This window comes from Crotalus tigris, unplaced genomic scaffold (genome assembly GCF_016545835.1).
Source record: "Crotalus tigris isolate CLP2741 ecotype Arizona unplaced genomic scaffold, ASM1654583v1 scf7180000018548.2558034, whole genome shotgun sequence".
NCBI classification, from domain to species: domain Eukaryota; kingdom Metazoa; phylum Chordata; class Lepidosauria; order Squamata; family Viperidae; genus Crotalus; species Crotalus tigris.
Window position 1 is genome coordinate 444,798 of NW_024097071.1, and position 20,186 is coordinate 464,983.

General features: G+C 36.3%; 1 protein-coding gene across 7 annotated transcripts in view; it reads left to right on the plus strand.

The window, feature by feature from the left end:
* Positions 1-20,186, plus strand: part of APAF1 (apoptotic peptidase activating factor 1) — a 60,910-nt gene continuing 40,724 nt past the window's right edge. Inside the window, exons 1-10 of one of the 7 annotated variants that reach the window (XM_039354044.1) lie at positions 10-142; positions 687-753; positions 5,720-5,892; positions 10,153-10,342; positions 11,217-11,414; positions 13,241-13,424; positions 14,604-14,716; positions 15,602-15,733; positions 17,638-17,876; positions 19,758-19,925. In XM_039354044.1, the coding sequence (XP_039209978.1) occupies positions 5,755-5,892; positions 10,153-10,342; positions 11,217-11,414; positions 13,241-13,424; positions 14,604-14,716; positions 15,602-15,733; positions 17,638-17,876; positions 19,758-19,925 (1,362 nt within the window). In that variant the 5' untranslated portion in view covers positions 10-142; positions 687-753; positions 5,720-5,754. Of the gene's footprint in view, positions 530-558; positions 754-781; positions 947-5,719; positions 5,893-10,152; positions 10,343-11,216; positions 11,415-13,240; positions 13,425-14,603; positions 14,717-15,601; positions 15,734-17,637; positions 17,877-19,757; positions 19,926-20,186 lie in introns of those variants that run through there. The other 6 variants (XM_039354041.1, XM_039354047.1, XM_039354042.1 and 3 more) reach the window with 6 other exon arrangements.

Genomic DNA, 20,186 nt, shown 5'->3' on the forward strand with positions numbered 1-20,186 from the left:
CGTTTCTGTTCGCGAGCCCTTGCTAGTTGATGTAGGCGGGGGGAATGAGGAGCTGAACGCGGTGCGAGTAGCGGGGAGGCGCGCGCTCGCAGACAGTCACAGCGGTCTCTTTGCCTTGTCAGGCGCGAGCTGAGCCAAGACGGTGAGCAAGTGGCTCGGGCACGAGGCGTCGGCTTTGTTAGCTCGAGCCTCGTGGCTGCCGGGCGGCGACCCGCTCCGCTTCTTCGAGCTACTCTTCCCGAGGAACTTTGGCGGACGCTCGCCTCTGCTTTACCCCGCCCCTCTCGCTTTTTGCCTCCTCGATTCGCCTCGCGAAAGAGGAAATGGCTGCTAGTTCCCGAGTGCCCGTCCCGAGGGCAACTGAAATGGGGTGAAGGTTGAGAGGTGTGAAGGGCTTTATCGGGGCCGCCCGCTTCCGTTCCCACGAACGCTGCTTACGCCTCCAGGTAACCTTGCAGCAAGCCTGAGGGCGGGGAGACGGTAGACGAGACGATGAGAGAGAGAGAGAGAAAATAAAAGCGTGTTGAAGGTGGGTTGGAGAGTGCGAGAGGGCAGGAGTCATCGAGATAAAAAATAGGGCGGGCCAACTTTAGGAACGGAGCGGGCAGTCGAAAATTCGCAGCAAGACGTCACCTTTCCTTAAATAGCTTGATCGAGAAATTCGCCGTTTTTATTTTTATTTTAAGGTTTGGATAGAGCTACGTAAAGAAACGTGTTCTGTATTGGACAAGGCTACTCCCGTATTTTTGGAAGGCAAGTGGTGTCTTGGGAATTGAACATTTTAAGTAGCATGAAGTGGTGTAAGTGCATGTTTGAGGTAGAGGCAAGAATTTTTCACGAGATTATTCCAACGTCGAATATTTTAACTTCCTGAATTTAGTTACCTACAGCAGTAAACACATCTGTACAAGACAGTCCTAATGAACTTCAAGTGGATAATCTCCAAGTTAGTATTTTGTTGTATGAAATCATTCTAATTTGTTGATAGGTCTCTGATACGGCAAATTAAACCTACAAAATTATGAAAACTTACAACCCTATCCTCTAAATATCACTTTCTCCCTTTTTATTGACCTAGAACAGGTTGTTAGGGTAATATTGGAGAAATAAATCTTTATGTTGTATATATTTTTCAGCTAGATAATCATAGTGCAAGCATTGTAGCAGTATATATGTGCAATTTCTGGTATTTGAGAATGTAACATTAAAATATATGCTGTTAGGTTCCTACACTTTGTGTTTAAATTTTACTGCATATTGCTTTAGCTTGCTATTATATAAAATTTGTACTTAATACAGTGCAATAGCATATTTTATTAATCTATGGAATCTATTTTTTTCCATAAGCCTTACTGTTTCTTAGGCTAATTAATATTTTGTGTTAAACATTAATTTTCAGATTGCTTTTATTTCTAAAATCTTGCTTTTATGATTATATAATTTGTATTTTATATTATTTTATTCTATACATGTTTTTGTATAGTTTTATTCCTTTTAACATTGTCAGCCAGCCAGAATCAACTTGTGGTGAGCAAACAAATTTAATACATAAATACATAAATAAACATTTTTATTTTTTAATTGTAAATATATATGTGATGTTCTAGAAATGCCAGGGTATCATTTAAAGATATCGAATTAGACTCTTTTCTTTCACTGTTTAAAGCAAATTTATAGTTGAAGTTAATTTATTTTATGTAATTAGTTAAATAAATGCTAAAAAAGTATTTTGGTAAGACTGCACCTAAATAAAATATTGGGATAATGCATAAATAATGTCTGATGAACTGAATAATTTGTATATAGGTAATCCTTGACTAATGAACATTTGTTGTTGTTAATTGCGAAGTCGTGTCCGACCCATCGTGACCCCATGGACAATGTTCCTCCAGGTCTTCCTGTCCTCTACCATCTTCTGGAGTCCATTTAAGTTCACACCTACTGCTTCAGTGACTCCATCCAGCCATCTCATTCTCTGTCCTCCCTTTCTTCTATTGCCCTCAATCTTTCCCAGCATTAGGCCCTTCTCCAGTGAGTTCTTCCTTCTCATCAGGTGGCCAAAGTATTTGAGTTTCAACTTCAGGATCTGGCCTTCTAAAGAGCAGTCGGGGTTGATCTCCTCTAGGACTGACCGGTTTGAACGCCTTACGGTCCAAGGGACTCACAGGAGTCTTCTCCAGCACCATAGTTCAAAGGCCTCAATGCTTTGGCGCTCAGTCTTTCTTATGGTCCAACTTTCACAGCCATACATTGCAACTGGGAAAACCATGACCTGGACTATACACACTTTTGTTGGCAGGGTGATGTCTCTCCTTTTTAGTATGCTGTCTAGATTTGCCATAGTTTTCCTCCCCAGGAGCAAGCGTCTTTTAATTTCTTGGCTGCAGTCCCCATCTGAGGTGATCTTAGAGCCCAGAAAAATAAAATCTGTCACTACCTCCATTTCTTCCCCATCTATTTGCCAGGAATTGAGAGGGCCGGATGCCATGATTTTGGTTTTCTTAATGTTGAGTTTCAAGCCAACTTTTGCACTCTCCTTCTTCACCCGCATCAAGAGGCTCTTTAGTTCCTCTTCACTTTCTGCCATTAGAGTGGTATCATCTGCATATCTTAGGTTGTTGATATTTCTCCCGGCAATCTTAATTCCAACTTTTGTTTCATCTAGCCCTGCTTTCTCATGATGTGCTCTGCATATAAGTTAAATAGGCAGGGCGACAGTATACAGCCTTGCCGGACTCCTTTTCCAATTTGGAACCAATCGGTGGTTCTGTGTCCAGTTCTCATATAGGTTTCTCAAGAGACAAATGAGATGGTCTGGTACTCCCATCTCTTTAAGAACTTGCCACAATTTGTTGTGATCCACATAATCAAAGGCTTTTGCATAGTCAATGAAGCAGAAGTAGATGTTTTTCTGGAACTCCCTAGCTTTCTCCATGATCCAGCGTATGTTGGCAATTTGATCTCTAGTTCCTCTGCCTCTTCGAAATCCTGCCTGTACTTCTCGATCCACATACTGCTGGAGTCTAGCTTGTAGGATTTTAAGCATAACTTTACTAGCATGTGAAATGAGTGCAATGGTGCGATAGTTTGAACATTCTTTGGCATTGCCTTTCTTTGGAATTGGAATGTAAACTGACCTTTTCCAATCCTGTGGCCACTGTTGAGTTTTCCAAATTTGCTGGCAAATTGAGTGTAGCACTTTTACTGCATTGTCTTTTAAGATTTTGAATAGCTCAGCTGGAATACTGTCACCTCCACTAGCTTTGTTGTTGCTCAGATTTTCTAAGGCCCATTTCACTTCACATTCTAGGATGTCTGGTTCGAGGTCAGTGACCATCTCATTGTGGTTATCTGGGATGTTAAGCTCATTCTTGTATAGTTCTTCTGTGTAGTTTTGCCATCTCTTCTTAATGTCTTCTGCCTCTGTTAGGTCTCTGCCATTTTGGTCCTTTATCATGCCCATCTTTGCATGAAACGTTCCCTTCATATCTCCAATTTTCTTGAAGAGATCTCTGGTCCTCCCTATTCTGTTGTTTTCTTCTATTTCTTTGCACTGTTCATTTAAGAAGGCATTCTTATCTCTTCTAGCTACTCTCTGGAATTCTGCATTCAATTGGGTGTATCTTTCTCTTTCTCCTTTGCCTTTCGCTTCCCTTCTTTCCTCAGCTATTTGCAAAGCTTCCTCAGACAGCCATTTTGCTTTCTTGCATTTCTTTTTCTTTGGGATGGTTTTAGTTGCTACCTCTTGTACAATGTTGCGAACTTCCATCCATAGTTCTTCAGGCACTCTGTCTATCAGATCTAATTCCTTAAATCTATTTGTCACCTCTACTGTATATTCATTAGGGATATGATTTAGTTCATACCTGAGTGGCCTAGTGCTTTTCCCTACTTTTTTCAACTTAAGCCTAAATTTTGCAACGAGAAGCTCATGATCTGAGCCACAGTCAGCTCCTGGTCTTGTTTTTACTGACTGTATAGAGCTTCTCCATCTTTGGCTGCAGAGCACATAGTCAATCTGATTTCTGTGTTGACTGTCTGGTGATGTCCATGTGTAGAGCCGTCTCTTGGGTTGTTGGAAAAGAGTGTTTGTTATGACCATCGTATTCTCTTGACAAAATTCTATTAGCCTGTGCCCTGCTTCATTTTGTACTCCAAGGCCAAACTTGCCTGTTATTCCGGTTATCTTTTGGCTTCCTACCTTAGCATTCCAATCCCCCATGATGATAAGGACATCATTTTTTGGTGTTAATTCTATAAGGTGCTGTAGGGCTTCATAGAACCGGTCAATTTCATCCTCTTCAGCACCAGTGGTTGGGGCATAGATTTGGACTACTGTGATATTGAATGGTTTGCCTTGGATTCGAATTGAGATCATTCTGTCATTTGGGGATTGTATCCCAGTATTGCTTTTCCTATTCTTTTATTGACTATGAAGGCTACTCCATTTCTTCTGAGGGATTCTTGCCCACAGTAGTATACCTGATGGTCCTCTGAGTTAAATTCACCCATTCCTGTCCATTTTAGTTCGCTGATTCCTAAGATGTCGATGTTCAGTCTTGTCATCTCTTTTTTGACTACGTCTAGCTTGCCTTGATTCATGGATCTTACATTCCAGGTTCCTATGGAGAAAAGATCTTTACAGCATCGGACTTCCCTTTCACCACCAGATATATCCACAGCTGAGCGTCCTTTCAGCTTTGGCCCAGTCGCTTCATTCTTTCTGGAGCTACTAGTACTAGCCCTCTGCTCTTCCCCAGTAGCATATTGGACACCTTCTGACCTGAGGGGCTCATCTTCCAGCGTCATATTTTTTGCCTTTTAGTACTGTCCATGGGGTTTTCATGGCAAAGATACTGGAGTGGTTTGCCATTTCCTTCTCCAGTGGATCACATTTTGTCAGAACTCTCTGCTATGACCTGTCCGTCTTGGGTGGCCCTGCATGGCATAGCTTATAGCTTCATTGAGTTACGCAAGCCCCTTCACCACGACAAGGCAGTAATCCATAAAGGGGTATGAACATAGTGGAACCCAAAATTTCTGATGTCATTTTACAACCTTCCTTGCCACAGTTGTTACCACAGTTGATAACACAGTTGTTAATTGATCTGGCTTCCCCATTGACTTTGCTTGTCAGAAGATCATAAAAGGTGATCATATAATCCCAGGACATTGCAACCATCATAAATACATTCCAATTCATCTGAATTTTGATCATGTGATCACAGGGATGCTGCAATGGTCATAAGTGTGAAAAATGGTCATAAGTCACTTTTTTCAATGGCGTAACTTTGAACGATTATTAAACGAATGATTGTAAATCAAAGACTACCTGTAATGTACTAATGTCTCTAGAGCATATAATTTTGGTTTAATTATCTTATTCCTCATTCTTTATACTGCTCTATATTATTGCAGTTGGAGAGCTGGCAGTTATATGGTATCAGGACCATTTTGTAATTGGAAAATATATTTCAGGAAAATTAAAATGAACAATTCTAGGTTCATTTGTTGATAAGCTGTCATCTGCCACAGTTTTTCACTGGTGGCTAGGTATCAGTATTGAAGTCCAAAGGTAGCTAACAACTGTTCAATAATTTATTGCAAGTTGAAATACTGATTAATGTTAGTAATCCAAGGTTCTGTCTTCTCATTTTTAAAGTAACATATAAGTGATATTCATACATTATAACTGTGAAATTTTCTGTGTCTTGGTTAGCTCATAGAATTACTCAGCTAAAAGGAACAATAAACATGGACGAGAGAGCTAGAAGTTATTTGATTCAGAACCGCCAAGCTTTGGAAAGTGATATCAAGACATCTTATATAATGGATCATATGGTTGCTGATGATATCTTGACAGAGATGGAAGAAGAGAAAGTAAAAGCTCAGGTTATTAAAGGTTTTTATCTTTTTGTTTACGTTAGAATAGAAGTACTGTTAATATATAAAGTTTTAGAACAGAGGGCATGATATGAGACTTCAGGCCACATGTGGCTGCACTCAGATTTTTGATATGAACTCTGGGGATAACCTGTAACACACACACCCAAGGTTGTATGTAACTCTAGAACAAATGTTACTATATACAAGTGACTCAGATGATACAAGAGCGGAGTAGTACTAGCAATTATTAGTCTGTTAATGTAACAACAATTAGTAGAGTAGGGCTTAGAAATAGCGAGTATGGCAAAAGTGAAATAGCAAATACATTTCCTAAAGTTCTAGATTACATTTGTAATAATATAACAGCTTGTTGAAGCTGAATGTCAGAGTGCTATTGGATATTTTTTGATAGAAAAAATATCAGTATTAAAAATATATAGAAGTTTAGTAACAACATTAGGTCGGATACATATGAAGTTAGTTGCATATTTCAATGGGAATTAAGTAGGCATTTATATTTTTACTTTGACTTCAGTAGGAAAACTAGCCTTCTATGTATGTACAGTGAACATAGAGTTAACTTTGTACAGGGAAAAAATTATTTGATCCCTTGCTGATTTTGTACATTTGCCCGCTGATAAAGAAATGATCAGAATATTATTTTAAAAGTAGGTTTATTTTAATAGTGAAATACAAAATAACAGCAAAAAATCCAGAAAAACGCATTTCAAAAAAGTTATAAATTGATTTGCATTTTAAAAATACCTTCAATAAGTATTTGACCCCTTCACAAAACACGACTTAGTACTTGGCAGCAAAACCCTTGTTGGCAATCACAGAGGTCAGACATTTCTTGTAATTGGCCACCAGGTTTGCGCACATCTCAGGAAGGATTTTGTCCCACTCCCCTTTGCAGATCCTCTTCAGATCATTAAGGTTTTGAGGCTGATGTTTGGCAGCTCGAAACCTTCAGCTTCCCTCTACATATTTTCTATGGGATTAAGATCTGGAGACTGGCTAGGGTACTCCAGGACCTTAATGTGCTTCTTGAGCCACTCCTTTGTTGCCTTGGCCATGTGTTTTGGGTCATTGCCATGCTGGAATACCCATCTACAACCCATTTTCAGTGCCCTGGCTGAGGGAAGGAGGTTCTCACCCAAGATTTGACGTTACATGGCCCTGTTCATTGTCCCTTTGATGCGGTGAAGTTGTCCTGTCCATTAGAAAAACACTCCCAAAGCATAATATTTCCACCTCCATGTTTGACTGTGGGGATGGTGTTCTTGGGGTCATAGGCAGCATTCCTCCTCCAAACATGGTGAGTTGAGCTGATAACGAAGTTTGATTTTAGTCTCATCTGACCACAACACTTTCACCCAGTTCTCCTCTGAATCATTCAGATGTTCATTGGCTAACTTCAGTTGGGCCTGTACATGTGCTTTCTTGAGCAGGGGGACCTTGCGGGCACTGCAGGATTTAAATCTTTCACGGCATAGTCTGTTACCAATTGTTTTCTTGATGACTATGATCCCAGCTGCTTTGAGATCATTGACAAGATCCTCCCATGTAGTTCTGGGCTGATTTCTCACCGTTCTCATGATCATTGAAACTCCATGAGATGAGATCTTGCATAAGGCCCCAGACCTAGGGAGATTAACAGTTATTTTGTATTTCTTCCATTTGCAAATAATTGCACCAACTGTTGTCACCTTCTCACCAAACTGCTTGGCAATAGTTTTGTAGCCCATTCCAGCCTTGTGTAGGTCTACAATCTTGTTCCTGACACCCTTGGACAGTTCTTTGGTCTTGGCCATGGTGAGGGATTTGGAATCTGATTAATTAATTGCTTCTGTGGACAGGTGTCTTTTATACAGGTAATAAGCTGAGATTAGGAGCACTTTAAGAGAATGCTCCTAATCTCAGCTCGTTACCTGCATAAAAGACATCTGGCAGCCAGGAATCTTGCTGATTGATAGGGGATCAAATACTTATTTCACTCATTAAAATGCAAATCAATTTATAACTTTTTTGAAATGCATTTTTCTGGATTTTTTTGTTTTTATTATGTCTCTCACTGTTAAAATAAACCTACCATTATAATTATAGACTGATCTTTTCTTTGTCAGTGGGCAAACATACAAAATCAGCAGGGGATCACATAATTTCTTCCCTCATTGTATGTCTTCTCAAGAGATGTAACTGGTCTATAAATCTAATTAAATAAAGAATTTTTCATTGAGCTCAATATTATTTATTTACTTACTTACTGCTGTGGTATGCTGCTCCAATCTTAAATTGACACTAAATAGCATTCATACCTGATGCAGTAATCGAATTAAAAACAAATACATACAAAAACTAACTATCAAAATGCCCAGGAATCATTAATAGTCAGTCTCATACAATATCCCCCCTCTGCAGCAGAGTTCAAATGCTGACTCCCTGAATTAGTAAATATAGAATAGCAGCCTCATTCTGAATCTAAGAAATTTGTTGTAGCTTTATAATAACTCTTATAGTAATTAGATTTGGTATAAGTATATAAACAAAATTAAACATACTCTGTTTGAATCCGTCATTAAAGTGCAGTAGTCAAGGTGCTAGACTAGGACTATGGAGATCTGAATTCATGTCTACTCTTAATCATGAAGTTCATAGGGTGTCTTTGGATCAGTTAGTCTCTTTCAGCCCAAGCTATTTCATAGGTAGCTGTGTGAGGACAAAATTAAACTGTATTCATCTCTTCAAAAGGGTTGATTGTACATTTATCAAATAAAATGCCATAATTGTATTGTTATTTTTTCAATTTTTCCATTTTGAGGATTGCAAGTCTTTAAAGAGGTTACCTTGCCTGAATATTTTTGATATACAGGTAGTCCTCAAGTTATAAGTGTAATGGAGCCTGCCCATTCCACTTGTAACTCAAAAATTCGTGGGAGTGAATCTCATACCTCAAACGAGATCACTCCCTTGCTTGTTAAGACTCGTTAAGTGAACATGAGGTATCTCAGGGTGGGAAAGGCCATGGGGGGCCTAGTGATGGAACAGACCCCCAAAGCCTCCCCGCCCCACTAAGATACCTCATGCTTCCCCCTCCCTTCCTGCCACGCCAGAATAACCTGGAAAAGATCCATCTCTCTGCTGCAGTTCCTGCTGCTGTCCGGACCTGAGGCTGGGGGACACTTCCATGGCCTCCGGGGGCCGGTTTCCCACGCCTCAGATCCTGGCGACAGCGGCCCGGAGAAGGCATCCGGTGCCGGTTTCGGGTCCATTCTCTGTTACAGAGAACAGAGGCCTAAAGTACCATGAGATCATGTGAGATCAGTAGCATGAGATTTCGCCCCACTGATCTCGAGTGATCTTGTGTTACTTTAGGCCTCCATTCTCTGCGAATGTACCGAAAACCTGGAGCAGCCAAGAAAGTGAAGGATCTCGATCTTTGCAGGATGAGTATTGAAGACCTGATGCCTAGGGAGACCCGGGGCGGGGGTGGGAAGGGAGGGAATAACCATGCTGAATGTTGCAGTGTCACTGCGGTCACTCGTAAGGGCGAATGACTGCCGTGGTGCTCCAATATTTGTAATTTCGGGACTTGCTCATAAGCACTAGGGGGTGCTTATCACGTAACTTCGAACAAGCGTTAAGTGAAAGCTTGTAACTCGGGGATTACTGTACAATTTTTTGGGAACTAATTTCTTTTAAGATTTTACAAATAGTTGTCCAGATAAGGACAATTATATGCTCAGGTGAAGATAATATATATTTCATGTGCTTAACTATACTGAGAAAAATTCAATAATCCTAGGTAAAGCTATGAACATTCACCTAGAGGTATATTCCAATGAACTTAGTTAGTAGAGATGTGTAACATTTGATTGCAAAAGTATTTATCTTGGCCAAGAATGTTTTCTAAATAGTGTAGGAGTTGTCATTTTTTTCTTCATTAAGTCTGGTGCATCAGTCCAGAAAAAAATACCAAGTGTATACTGAAAGGGGTTTTTTTGGTACACAATAAAAACTAATACAAATTTAAAAAAAAGAAAAAGAAAAGAAGGTGCAGAAAAGAAAAATAGAAATAAAAATAGAAAGGAAAGTAAAATTAAGAATATAGTATAGAAAATGAAAAATATAGAAATGACTTCCATATTCAACAACAAATATAAACAATTTTAGTAACATATCACTTTCTAATGCATATTGAAATTGTAGAATTTTAGAATGTACTAAAAATGTACTAAATCTACATTTTATTCTTTTCTCTACTAGACTACACGAAAAGAACAGGCAGCCATGCTTCTAAAATTAATTATTGCCAAAGATAATTTTGCATATATATCTTTCTATAATGCTTTACGACAGGAAGGATACAAAGATCTTGCTGCTCTCCTTCAAGATGGCCTCTCTATTATTTCATCTTCAAATAAAAAAAATTCTGAGACTGGTATAACTTCATATGGTTAGTTATGATTTTTTTTATTTACTAGAGATTATATGTTGTCCCAATCAACAAAAACTAACTAACTTCATATGACAAGTAGTGTGTATATGTGTACTTTTTCACAGAAATAATTATTAAGAGTGGCAGATTTATAATATATTCCTAAATGTGTATCTCACTGACTTAGTCATACTTTTAATTTAAATTTGATTGAATTATAACAAAACAAATTACAGTTTAAGGAAACACTGAATTATAACATAATCTCCATTTCTAAATGATTTTTCATTTCTAAATGATTTAACATTTGCTGGCTCACTGTATGCATTTTATAATGGACTATAATAATTTTGTGAGTAGCGATTTAAACTACTAAAACTGTATCTTTATATGTATTACCTAAAATTATGTTGTTCTTGTAAATAAATAAGAAAAGCTAACAAAATAATGGAATATTCCAAATTCTTAGTATAATTGTTAATAGTATTCACAATTTTCCTAAAATAGTATCCTTTTCACCTTAAAGTGATTACAATCCCAGACCAATAAAGCACGAAAATGTGTATTAAATTCTCCAGCACTGGAGATGGATAATCCACGCAGTGGGTTGAGACTGTATTCCTGGCCAATTGTGAATAACCTTTGGAGGGCTTGGCCATCCTGGGTCTTCTGGATTTCTCAGCAGTTTTCAATATCATTGACTATGCATATACCTTGCTAGACCAGCTCCAGGGATTGCAAATAGGAGACACTGTTTTCAATCATTCTCTTCCTTTCTCTGTGGCTAGTACCAGTCTCTACCAGTCAAAATTATTTTGCTGCTCTTTATACTATATCATCTTAAGATACTGGCTGCTATTATTTTTGTTTGTCTTTCCTTTCTGAATTTAAGTTAAGACTACCCTTTGTGAAGGTGGAGTTCCACAGAGGCCAGTAGTATTTGTTACTCGTCCAGAATTACTAAAAAAAATACAGCATAACCTATACGGGTTAGGAAATGATCCGGGATGGGTGATTATTTACGGCATGGCAGGTTGTGGAAAGTCTGTTTTGGCAGCAGAAACTCTACGTAACCATGATCTTTTAAAAGGTATTTATATATTTTCTATTAATGTAGCATCTTAATTCACTTTCCTAGTTTATTGAAAATTGCAATTTGTCTTCAAAATAAAACCCACTTCAAACAGAAGGTTCCAATTTAGTTTTGAACATGCTATATAATAATCTTACAGTGCCCAAATGACATAGAGCAGAGGTTCCCAACCTTTTGGGCACCAGGGACCGGTTCCGTGGAGAAAGGTTTTTCCACAGACTGGAGAGTGTATGGTTTTGTGTGCTGCCTGCATCCCACGGATGGGGCTTTGCTTGTTTGTGTGGACCAGTTGCTGGCATGCCGCAGACCGGTACCGGTCCACGGACCAGGGGTTGAGGACCCTTGACATAGAGTACCAAAATATAATTTTGGAATATGAGTAAGGGAGGAAAGAAATAATATTACTCAATTGTTGTTTATTGTAAATGTTCAGAGTCAATATCTGATACAAAGAAAATCTTAATAAGTTGGGAAAGGTTTGCAGGGGTGAACAAGTGGTATGGATTGATGAGGTGTGTAAGAGGTGAGGGGGTATGTGAGAAGGAGGGAGGATATGAAGAAGGCATAGAGGGTTCAGGTGAGGCTGATGTAAAGGCAGAAGGGCTGAGAAAGCAGGTACTCTTACCCTAGTTGCAACCTTCCCTGCCATATTCCCCATTGATTTTCTGTGATGACAGGGCACCATAACTGGTTGTAAATATGCACTATTTGCCAAGTGTCCAGATTGTTATCACGTGACTATGGTAGCGCTGAGATAGTCAAAACTCCAAGGACAAGTATAACCATCATTTGTTCAGTGCTGTTATAACTTCAAATGGTCACTGAACAAATGATTGTAAGTTGAGGACTACAACCAACTCCAGACTCAAGGTAGTTTACACAGTAAAATATATCAATAGTATCCTTGCATGTAAGCCTATCTGTGTAGAAGCCGATCCTCAAGTTTTAACCAAAATACTGTGAAAAGCAATAGCAATGGATAAGCCAGCTATGAAAATTAAAATACAAAAATGTCAATGATTGACTTATCTGAAGGAGGCACATTTTCATAGTACTTGAAAGTACTATGATATTTTATTACTTTTTAAAAGTATTGTACATACTCGTGGATAAGCCCAGCCATGAGTAAGCTGAATCCAATTTTGGGGGTTTCTTTTGGCACCTAAAATCCTTAGCTTATCTGCAGGTGTATACAGAAATATAACAATAAACGGAAAACAGAGAATAAACCCTTGCAGATCTTGAAATCATTTCTTCTATTCACTATAGTCTTATGAAGAATAACAAAAAAAAAATGTCTTGCCTGCTAAAGTCTTGTTTTACTGCTCAGTGGAATCATAGCTTGGGAACAGAATGGAAATAGTTTGTTACTGTCTGTTTATTTTTCCTACTTCTGGCTGTTATGGTTTTCTTCTGTTAGAGTGCTAATTAATCTCAAAAATGCGTACATTTTCAGTATCAGCCAGGGTAATCAAATGCTGTAGACAAGTGTAAAAATAATAAGAGTAGAATTACATAGCTTGATACATGTAGCATTTGGGGCGTCGTGGAGCCATCTAATATTTAGGAGTTTCATGCTATTGTTCCATTTGAGGATAATTTGACTTTGTATATGCTCCTTAGAAAAAAGACAGCCTCTACTCTCAACATTCAGTCTCATAAAAGAAAAAGTAATAACGAGAGAAGACAAAAAAGCAGAGGAAAGCAATGACTGTTATTATTCAGTCAATTTTTTATATAGCCCCAATATATTTGGAGGTTTCTTTTAAGAATCATTAATGTTCTCTAATATCTTTTAATTTTAACATATTTTTTTTTCTTAGATTGTTTCCCAGGAGGAGTGCATTGGGTTTCTGTTGGAAAACAGGATAAAGCAGGTCTGCTAATGAAACTCCAAAATCTTTGCCGGAGATTAGATCAGGACTTCACTTATTCACAAAGGCCACCATTTAATATTGAGGAAGCAAAAGATCGCCTTCGTTTGTTGCTGTTGCGCACAAGCCCAAGGTAATGTCAGTAGAACAGACTTACATTTGCTATCTTTAATTTTAAATCAACTTGACTAGAATTGTTTGTTTCAAGTTCGTACATTTATAGAGGTTTCCAATAAATATTCTATGTAGCTTAAAATTCAAGCGAAACACAGTTTATAACAAAATATTAGTGAATTGGTTCCATATAAAGCTAGTAGTTGTCATTCTGATGTTTTATTTGTATAATCATTTATTTACATGTATTCTTTCATTGAGCAACTTTGGAGTCTTGATCATCAGGGATTATGAATTAAAATCCACACTGCTTTATTTTCTGCATAAGTAAATTTCAAACTTCTTAGTATCTATCAGCTTAAATTGTAATTGCTTGCTTTTTGAAGTGCACTGACTCTTTTTCAGATTTTTAAGGTATATGGTTTAATGTACTGGTTAAATTACAGGCCAAGAGTTCTAGTCCTCTATTAGGCATAGACACCCTCTGTGCCAGTCTTTCAGCTCAACCAATCTTAGAATATTATTGTTTGTAAGGAGAATAATATATACTGTAAATGTAAAAATAAATAAATCATGTTTCATTTGAAAAATCGGGAAAATATTGGTTTTGTCTGCTGTGATTTATGCATAAGAAATGGTACTAAGAATTTATCATTTTTTGCTGATTTGTTGAAGATTTTCCATTTTGAAAAAATGATTTAAAAATTCCAGAAAGAGAATAGCATAACAATACTGAGAAATATAATAATGAATGTGCATAAATATATGCTTTCTAAATATTCAGACTAATATTTAATTTTTATTTCTTTTTGCCTCCTTTGGCCCCTATTTTATCATAAATTAAGCCCAAATGCCAAATTTATCTTTTAAGAAAAAGCATTGATCTTTAAGGCTCTTTTTGATTAAAAAAGAAACAAAAGTTTAAAATAGTTAAATTCAGATATTATGAAGGATGCAATTAAAATGCTACACAGTGCTTTGGACTTTATTCCAAAAAGTGCTTCAAAGTATGTAGGAATGTATATATACCACTTGCTTGCTCATCGTAAAATATTGCTATTATTCTCTGGAATTACATTGAGCTCCTGTTTAGATAGGATACTTTAAAAAAGGAAATGTATTGTTACATACTATATGAAGAACCTTCTTAAAGTAGATGTGCTGTTTAATTTCAAGTTTATCATCTTTTTTGTGACAGATCTCTCTTGATACTTGATGATATTTGGGATTCCTGGGTTTTAAAAGCTTTTGATAATCAGTGTCAGATTCTTATCACCAGTAGAGACAGGAGTGTAGCAGATTCTGTAACTGGTAAGGGTTGTGTTTTTCTCTATTACCTTTCATAGTGGTAGCGTTTTGTTGCTTTTATTCCATTAACCCTTATTAAGAGCATGCAGTGATACATCCATTATATTAAGCCAAAAATAATATTGCCTTGAGAAAATTGTACATAGTAGTAGTAACAGAGAGATTGAAAGAGGGGAGATTATCTTGTTATTATTATGTTTAATTTATAGAAAATAATCTGAATAATGTAACATGTATATATTTGAGGATTGTGGGGAAAATTAGTTGAAAAATGTGCCTTTAAATATTGAAAACAAAATATATTCTGTAAGAAGTAAAGTATAAATGGGAAATGGAGATCTAAAGAATTCTGGAAACTTAGAATAACATGTTCAGCTGCAGTATAAAACAATTCCAAGCTCTTTTGGGGATGATATAAACAATATATAATCATACAATCTTATAAATAAAATACACAGTGCAACTGAATAATGAATATTACCTCCTTTTAATTCTGTATAAATTGATAAAATGAATCAAGCATTAAATGTAGCATTTTCCTTAAACATCAAAAACTAATGAAAATAAACCAGACTGTTCAATTCCTGTTCCAATGTGATGATTGGCAGATGATTTTTTAATGCCAATTAGTGTCTTGCAGAAGGCAGAACAAAGCAAAGTCTATGGATAAATCAATTGCTTTGTTTACTATGATTGCATGTGCATTGATGGACAGAACTATTCAAAGTAAATGAAAACTAAAACAAGACAAAAATTGGCAATGGAAACAACAAACCTCATGGCAATACAGTTTTTGCTGATTCAAAGATGGGTGGATAGCACTTTAATTCAGTTGTGGAGAAACATTTATGCTTTAAATCAAATATTTATTTCTGATTCTATATCCAGGCAATAAATATGAAGTTTCTGTAGAAAGTGGATTAACACATGAAAAAGCACTTGAAATTTTATCCCTGTTCGTTAATATGAAAGTAACAGAGCTGCCAGAAAAAGCTGATCATATTGTTAGAGAATGCAAAGGTAAACTTTTTCATTTTATGTTAATAGGCCTCTGCATCAAAAAAGTAATAGATTTTCAACATATTTGTAACTGCATATATGCTAATTTAAAATTGAAATGTAGTCACTGAGCAACTTAGAATTTCTAAATTTTAAAAGACAAAGCAACTTGGGCTTTGTTATTTTAACCTGTATGATTTGCCTTTCCAGAGTTTTAATATGTATTCTAATAACGAGAAAATACAAAAAATGGTTTTTGTTTTTCCACTTCTTGAATTATATGACAAATTATTTTTCTGGAAAATATTTCAGGACTTCATGCACTTACATTGCTCTTGAAGCCTTCTTTACCTTTGTGTTTGTTCTATGCTTGCATCTAGCTTCAAATTCCCACAGCCAGAAAGGAGGAGACTGCAAATAAGCCCTGAGAATGTTAAAATTCCGTATTCAATACTACACAATCTTTGAACTCTGAGATAAATATAAATCAGCTGCTTATTGTTAAAAAATTTAAAACAATAAAAACAATTATTTACAATGTTAAAACAAATTTAGCTTTCGCTGGTCCATTGCCAGCGTCTTCAGAGTAAAGCATTGGGGTGGAGAAAGATCTCTTATAAGCCTTGCTAACCTAGTTTTTTACACATTGACCGCGTGTAAAAAACTACATTGACCAGCTGATCGCACAGAGATGGGACGAAAGGATGGGGTAGAGCTGCAAGCACGCACACCCAGACATGAAGGGAAACGGGAGAGAAGAGGACTTATGATGACAAATAGTGGAGGACAAGAACAACAGACAAATGGAATGGAGGAGAGGGGAACAGCAGTGTAAGGGCACTTGGGATACTGGACTGGATCCACAGCCCAAGGTGAGTGCGGGGGAGTGGTTAGTAGGCATACCAACAGTAACAGCACCAGGAAGGAGAGGAAGGATAAGGAGGGGAGAGAGAGAAGTTGTGGAACTGGAGTGCAAACAAGGGGAGGGACATTTAAGGCAATTATAGTCAGATAGGACGAATGGCCCTATCACACAGTCAATGTGTAAAAAACTAGGTTAAGATTGTGTAGTATTGAATAGATATGCCCGGGATTCAGATTTTTACAGTTATTGAGGATCTATCTATCTATCTATCTATCTATCTATCTATCTATCTATCTATCTATCTATCTATCTATCTATCTATCTAGTTTTATCAACAAGTATAAAATGCAAAACAGAAAAACATACATCCAACACTAACAACGACAAAAAAAGAAAAAAACTTGTTTAAAAGAAAGAAAAAAATGACCCAAATATCAAATAAATGTAACATTAAACATATCCATCCATCCATCATGGCTGGATGCTGAAAAAAAAAACTGATAAATTTTCCTTCCCTTTACACAACAGGTTTACATATACCGGTAATTATAAGCATTCCCATCCCTATTTAACAAGAATACTATATTAAATAAACAAATATTCCAGGTGAGGAGGGTCTCTATCTGATAATCAAATTGACCCAACTTCTGATATGTGTGTGTGTGTGTGTGTGTGTGTGTGTGTGTGTGTATACATATATTTTAAAAAACAGTCAACAGGTTAGCCCAAACATTACACTAATCTTGAAATCTCTCTGTTAATCATCTGTTATTGTATTTAACACGTAGAAAGTCCACAAATCGTTTCCAGTCTCTTATAAAGCTGTCTACTCCATTGTCTCGTACCAGAGCAGTTGATTTCACCATCTCTGCTAATTCAGTCAATTGTTCTGAAGTGTACTTTTGAATACAAAGATGAAAAGAGTCATTTCATATGATGGGAAAGAGTTAGGGAATTTTTAACTTTTTTGTTTTCTTAATATTTTTCCCCAATAAGGCCTTCAAAAAGCAATTTGATTTCTTTTTGTTCAGTTTTACTTTTACTTATTCTTCTATTTTAGGTTCTCCTCTCGTGGTATCATTAATAGGAGCATTATTGCGAGACTTTCCCAATCGCTGGGAATACTACCTTAGACAACTTCAAAATAAACAGTTTAAAAGAATACGGAAATCGTCATCTTATGATTATGAAGCACTTGATGAAGCAATGTCTATAAGTGTTGATATGTTGCCAGAAAATTTTAAAGTTTATTACAGAGATCTTTCTGTCCTTCAAAAAGATGTTAAAGTGCCTTCAAAGGTAAAATATATTTTAAAACAGTATTTTAAAATAAAGTATATAAAAAAGCAGACTCAGGAAACTACAGACCAATCAGCCTGACATCATTACCTGGGAAGATACTGGAAAAAATAATAAAAAAACATCTATGAACATCTAGAAACAAATAAAGTTATAACTAGTAGCCAGCACCGGTTTGTTAAAAACAGATCATGCCAAACCAATCTTATTTCATTCTTTGACAAAGTGACTAAATTAGTAAATCAGCGAAATGCTGTGGACATTGTATATTTAGACTTCAGCAAGGCATTTGACAAAGTAGACCACAACCTACTTCTTGGTAAGCTAGAAAAATGTGAGATAGACACCAACAGATGGATTTGTAACTGGCTGACAAACTGTATTCAACAAGCAGTCCTTAATAGTACTACATCTACATGGAGGGAAGTAAGCAGTGGGGTACCACAAGGTTGTGTCTTAGGCCCAGTACTCTTCAATACCTTCATAAATGAGGTAGAGGGAATAGAAGGGGATCTCATCAAATTTGCAGATGACACCAAGCTAACAGGAATAGCCAGCACCCCAGAAGACAACTTCAGAATCCAAAAAGATCTTGACAGACTTGAACAATGGGCGCTATCCAACAAAATGATATTTAATATGGAGAAAAGCAAGGTTTTACACCTGGGCAGGAAAAACCAAAGGTACAAGTTCAGATTAGGCGAAACCTGGCTCAAAAATAGTAACTGTGAGAGGGACCTTGGAGTCCTAGTGGACGATCACTTAAACATGAGTCAGTAGTGTGTGGAAGCAGCCAAAAAAGCTAATACAATCCTTGGTTGTATAAACAGGCATAGAATCAAAATCACGTGAAGTATTAGTACTGCTTTATAAAGCCTTAATAAGGCCACAACTGGAATATTTCATCCAGTTTTGGTCACCACATTACAAAAAAGATGTTGAGACTTTGGAAAAAGTGCAAAGAAAGCAACTAAGATGATTAAAGGTCTGGAAACTAAAACATATGAAGAACGGTTGCAGGATTTGGGGATGACCAGTTTAGATAAAAGAAGGACTAGGTGGGACTGAGAATCTCTATAGACATTTCACAGAGCTAGTTGTGCAGGACTAGTTAGCAATTAAGATGACACAGATAAAATATTTTTTTAAAATAGGGTTTATTATTAGTATATCTAACTGAATGGTGTGGTTACAGAATAATATTTTCTATCTGGAAAATTGTTGATATGCAAGATTAGTTTATATTCATTCTTCCCCTGAATTCAATATAATTTCTACTGTACTTATTGGTACATACTTCAGAATGTATTAAGAATCAATAAGGTTGCAACAATATTTAACTTTATTATGCTTGCTGTATAAATATCTAGATATCTTATTAAATATTTTAAAACTTTAATATAAAATTTTTAGGATTATAGGTTTGAATTTGAAATATTGATAATCATACCACAAATATTATTCTTGCTTCCCTGTATATTATTTAAATATTTAAGGAAAATTGTGAATAATTAGCAGCTCAATGTTTCACTTCATTTCATTTGTGAAATCAGAGTTGCAAACTTAAATTTGAGATTCTGGTTTTTTTTTATTTTAAAAGGACAGTCACCATTCTCTCAATAGTAGAGAAATATTCTTTAAAATGCTTATTTTCAATCAATATTTAACAAAATAAATATATAGTGAACAATTTTAAAACACTGAAAATAGTCTTACTTGGGATTTGTTTGTATATTGGTTTCCATACTAACAATCTTTCTTTTCAGTACTTGCAAATGAGATTTCATTATGTTCTATTGAATTTTTCAGATTATTTTTACCTAATGAAGGGAAAAGTGATTATTCATTGCATTCACCTATTTTTGTTTGTTTGCTTGTTAGGTATTCTGTATTCTTTGGGATATGGAGACTGAAGAAGTTGAAGACATATTGCAAGAATTTGTCAACAAATCTCTCCTATTTTGTGATCAAAATGGAAAATCATTCTGTTATTATTTGCATGCTCTCCAACTTGATTTTCTTATGGAGAAGAATCGCAGTGAGCTTCAAGTATGTTTTAATTTGGAATAATGGTTTATTTAGGAAGCAAGTATAAAAATAATCAATATACAAAATTCATTCATAATATAATATTAGAATTCCTTGTCTTGCAATTGCACTTCCTATTTTATACATTAGTGGCAGCATCTAGCTGTTTCTAACAGATTTCAAAAAATTAAGAAGGGACAAACCTGGTCAACATTTAAATGGGGTATCATCAGGCACCACAACTACTGTATAGCTAGACTTGGCACCCTGAAAGAACAAACC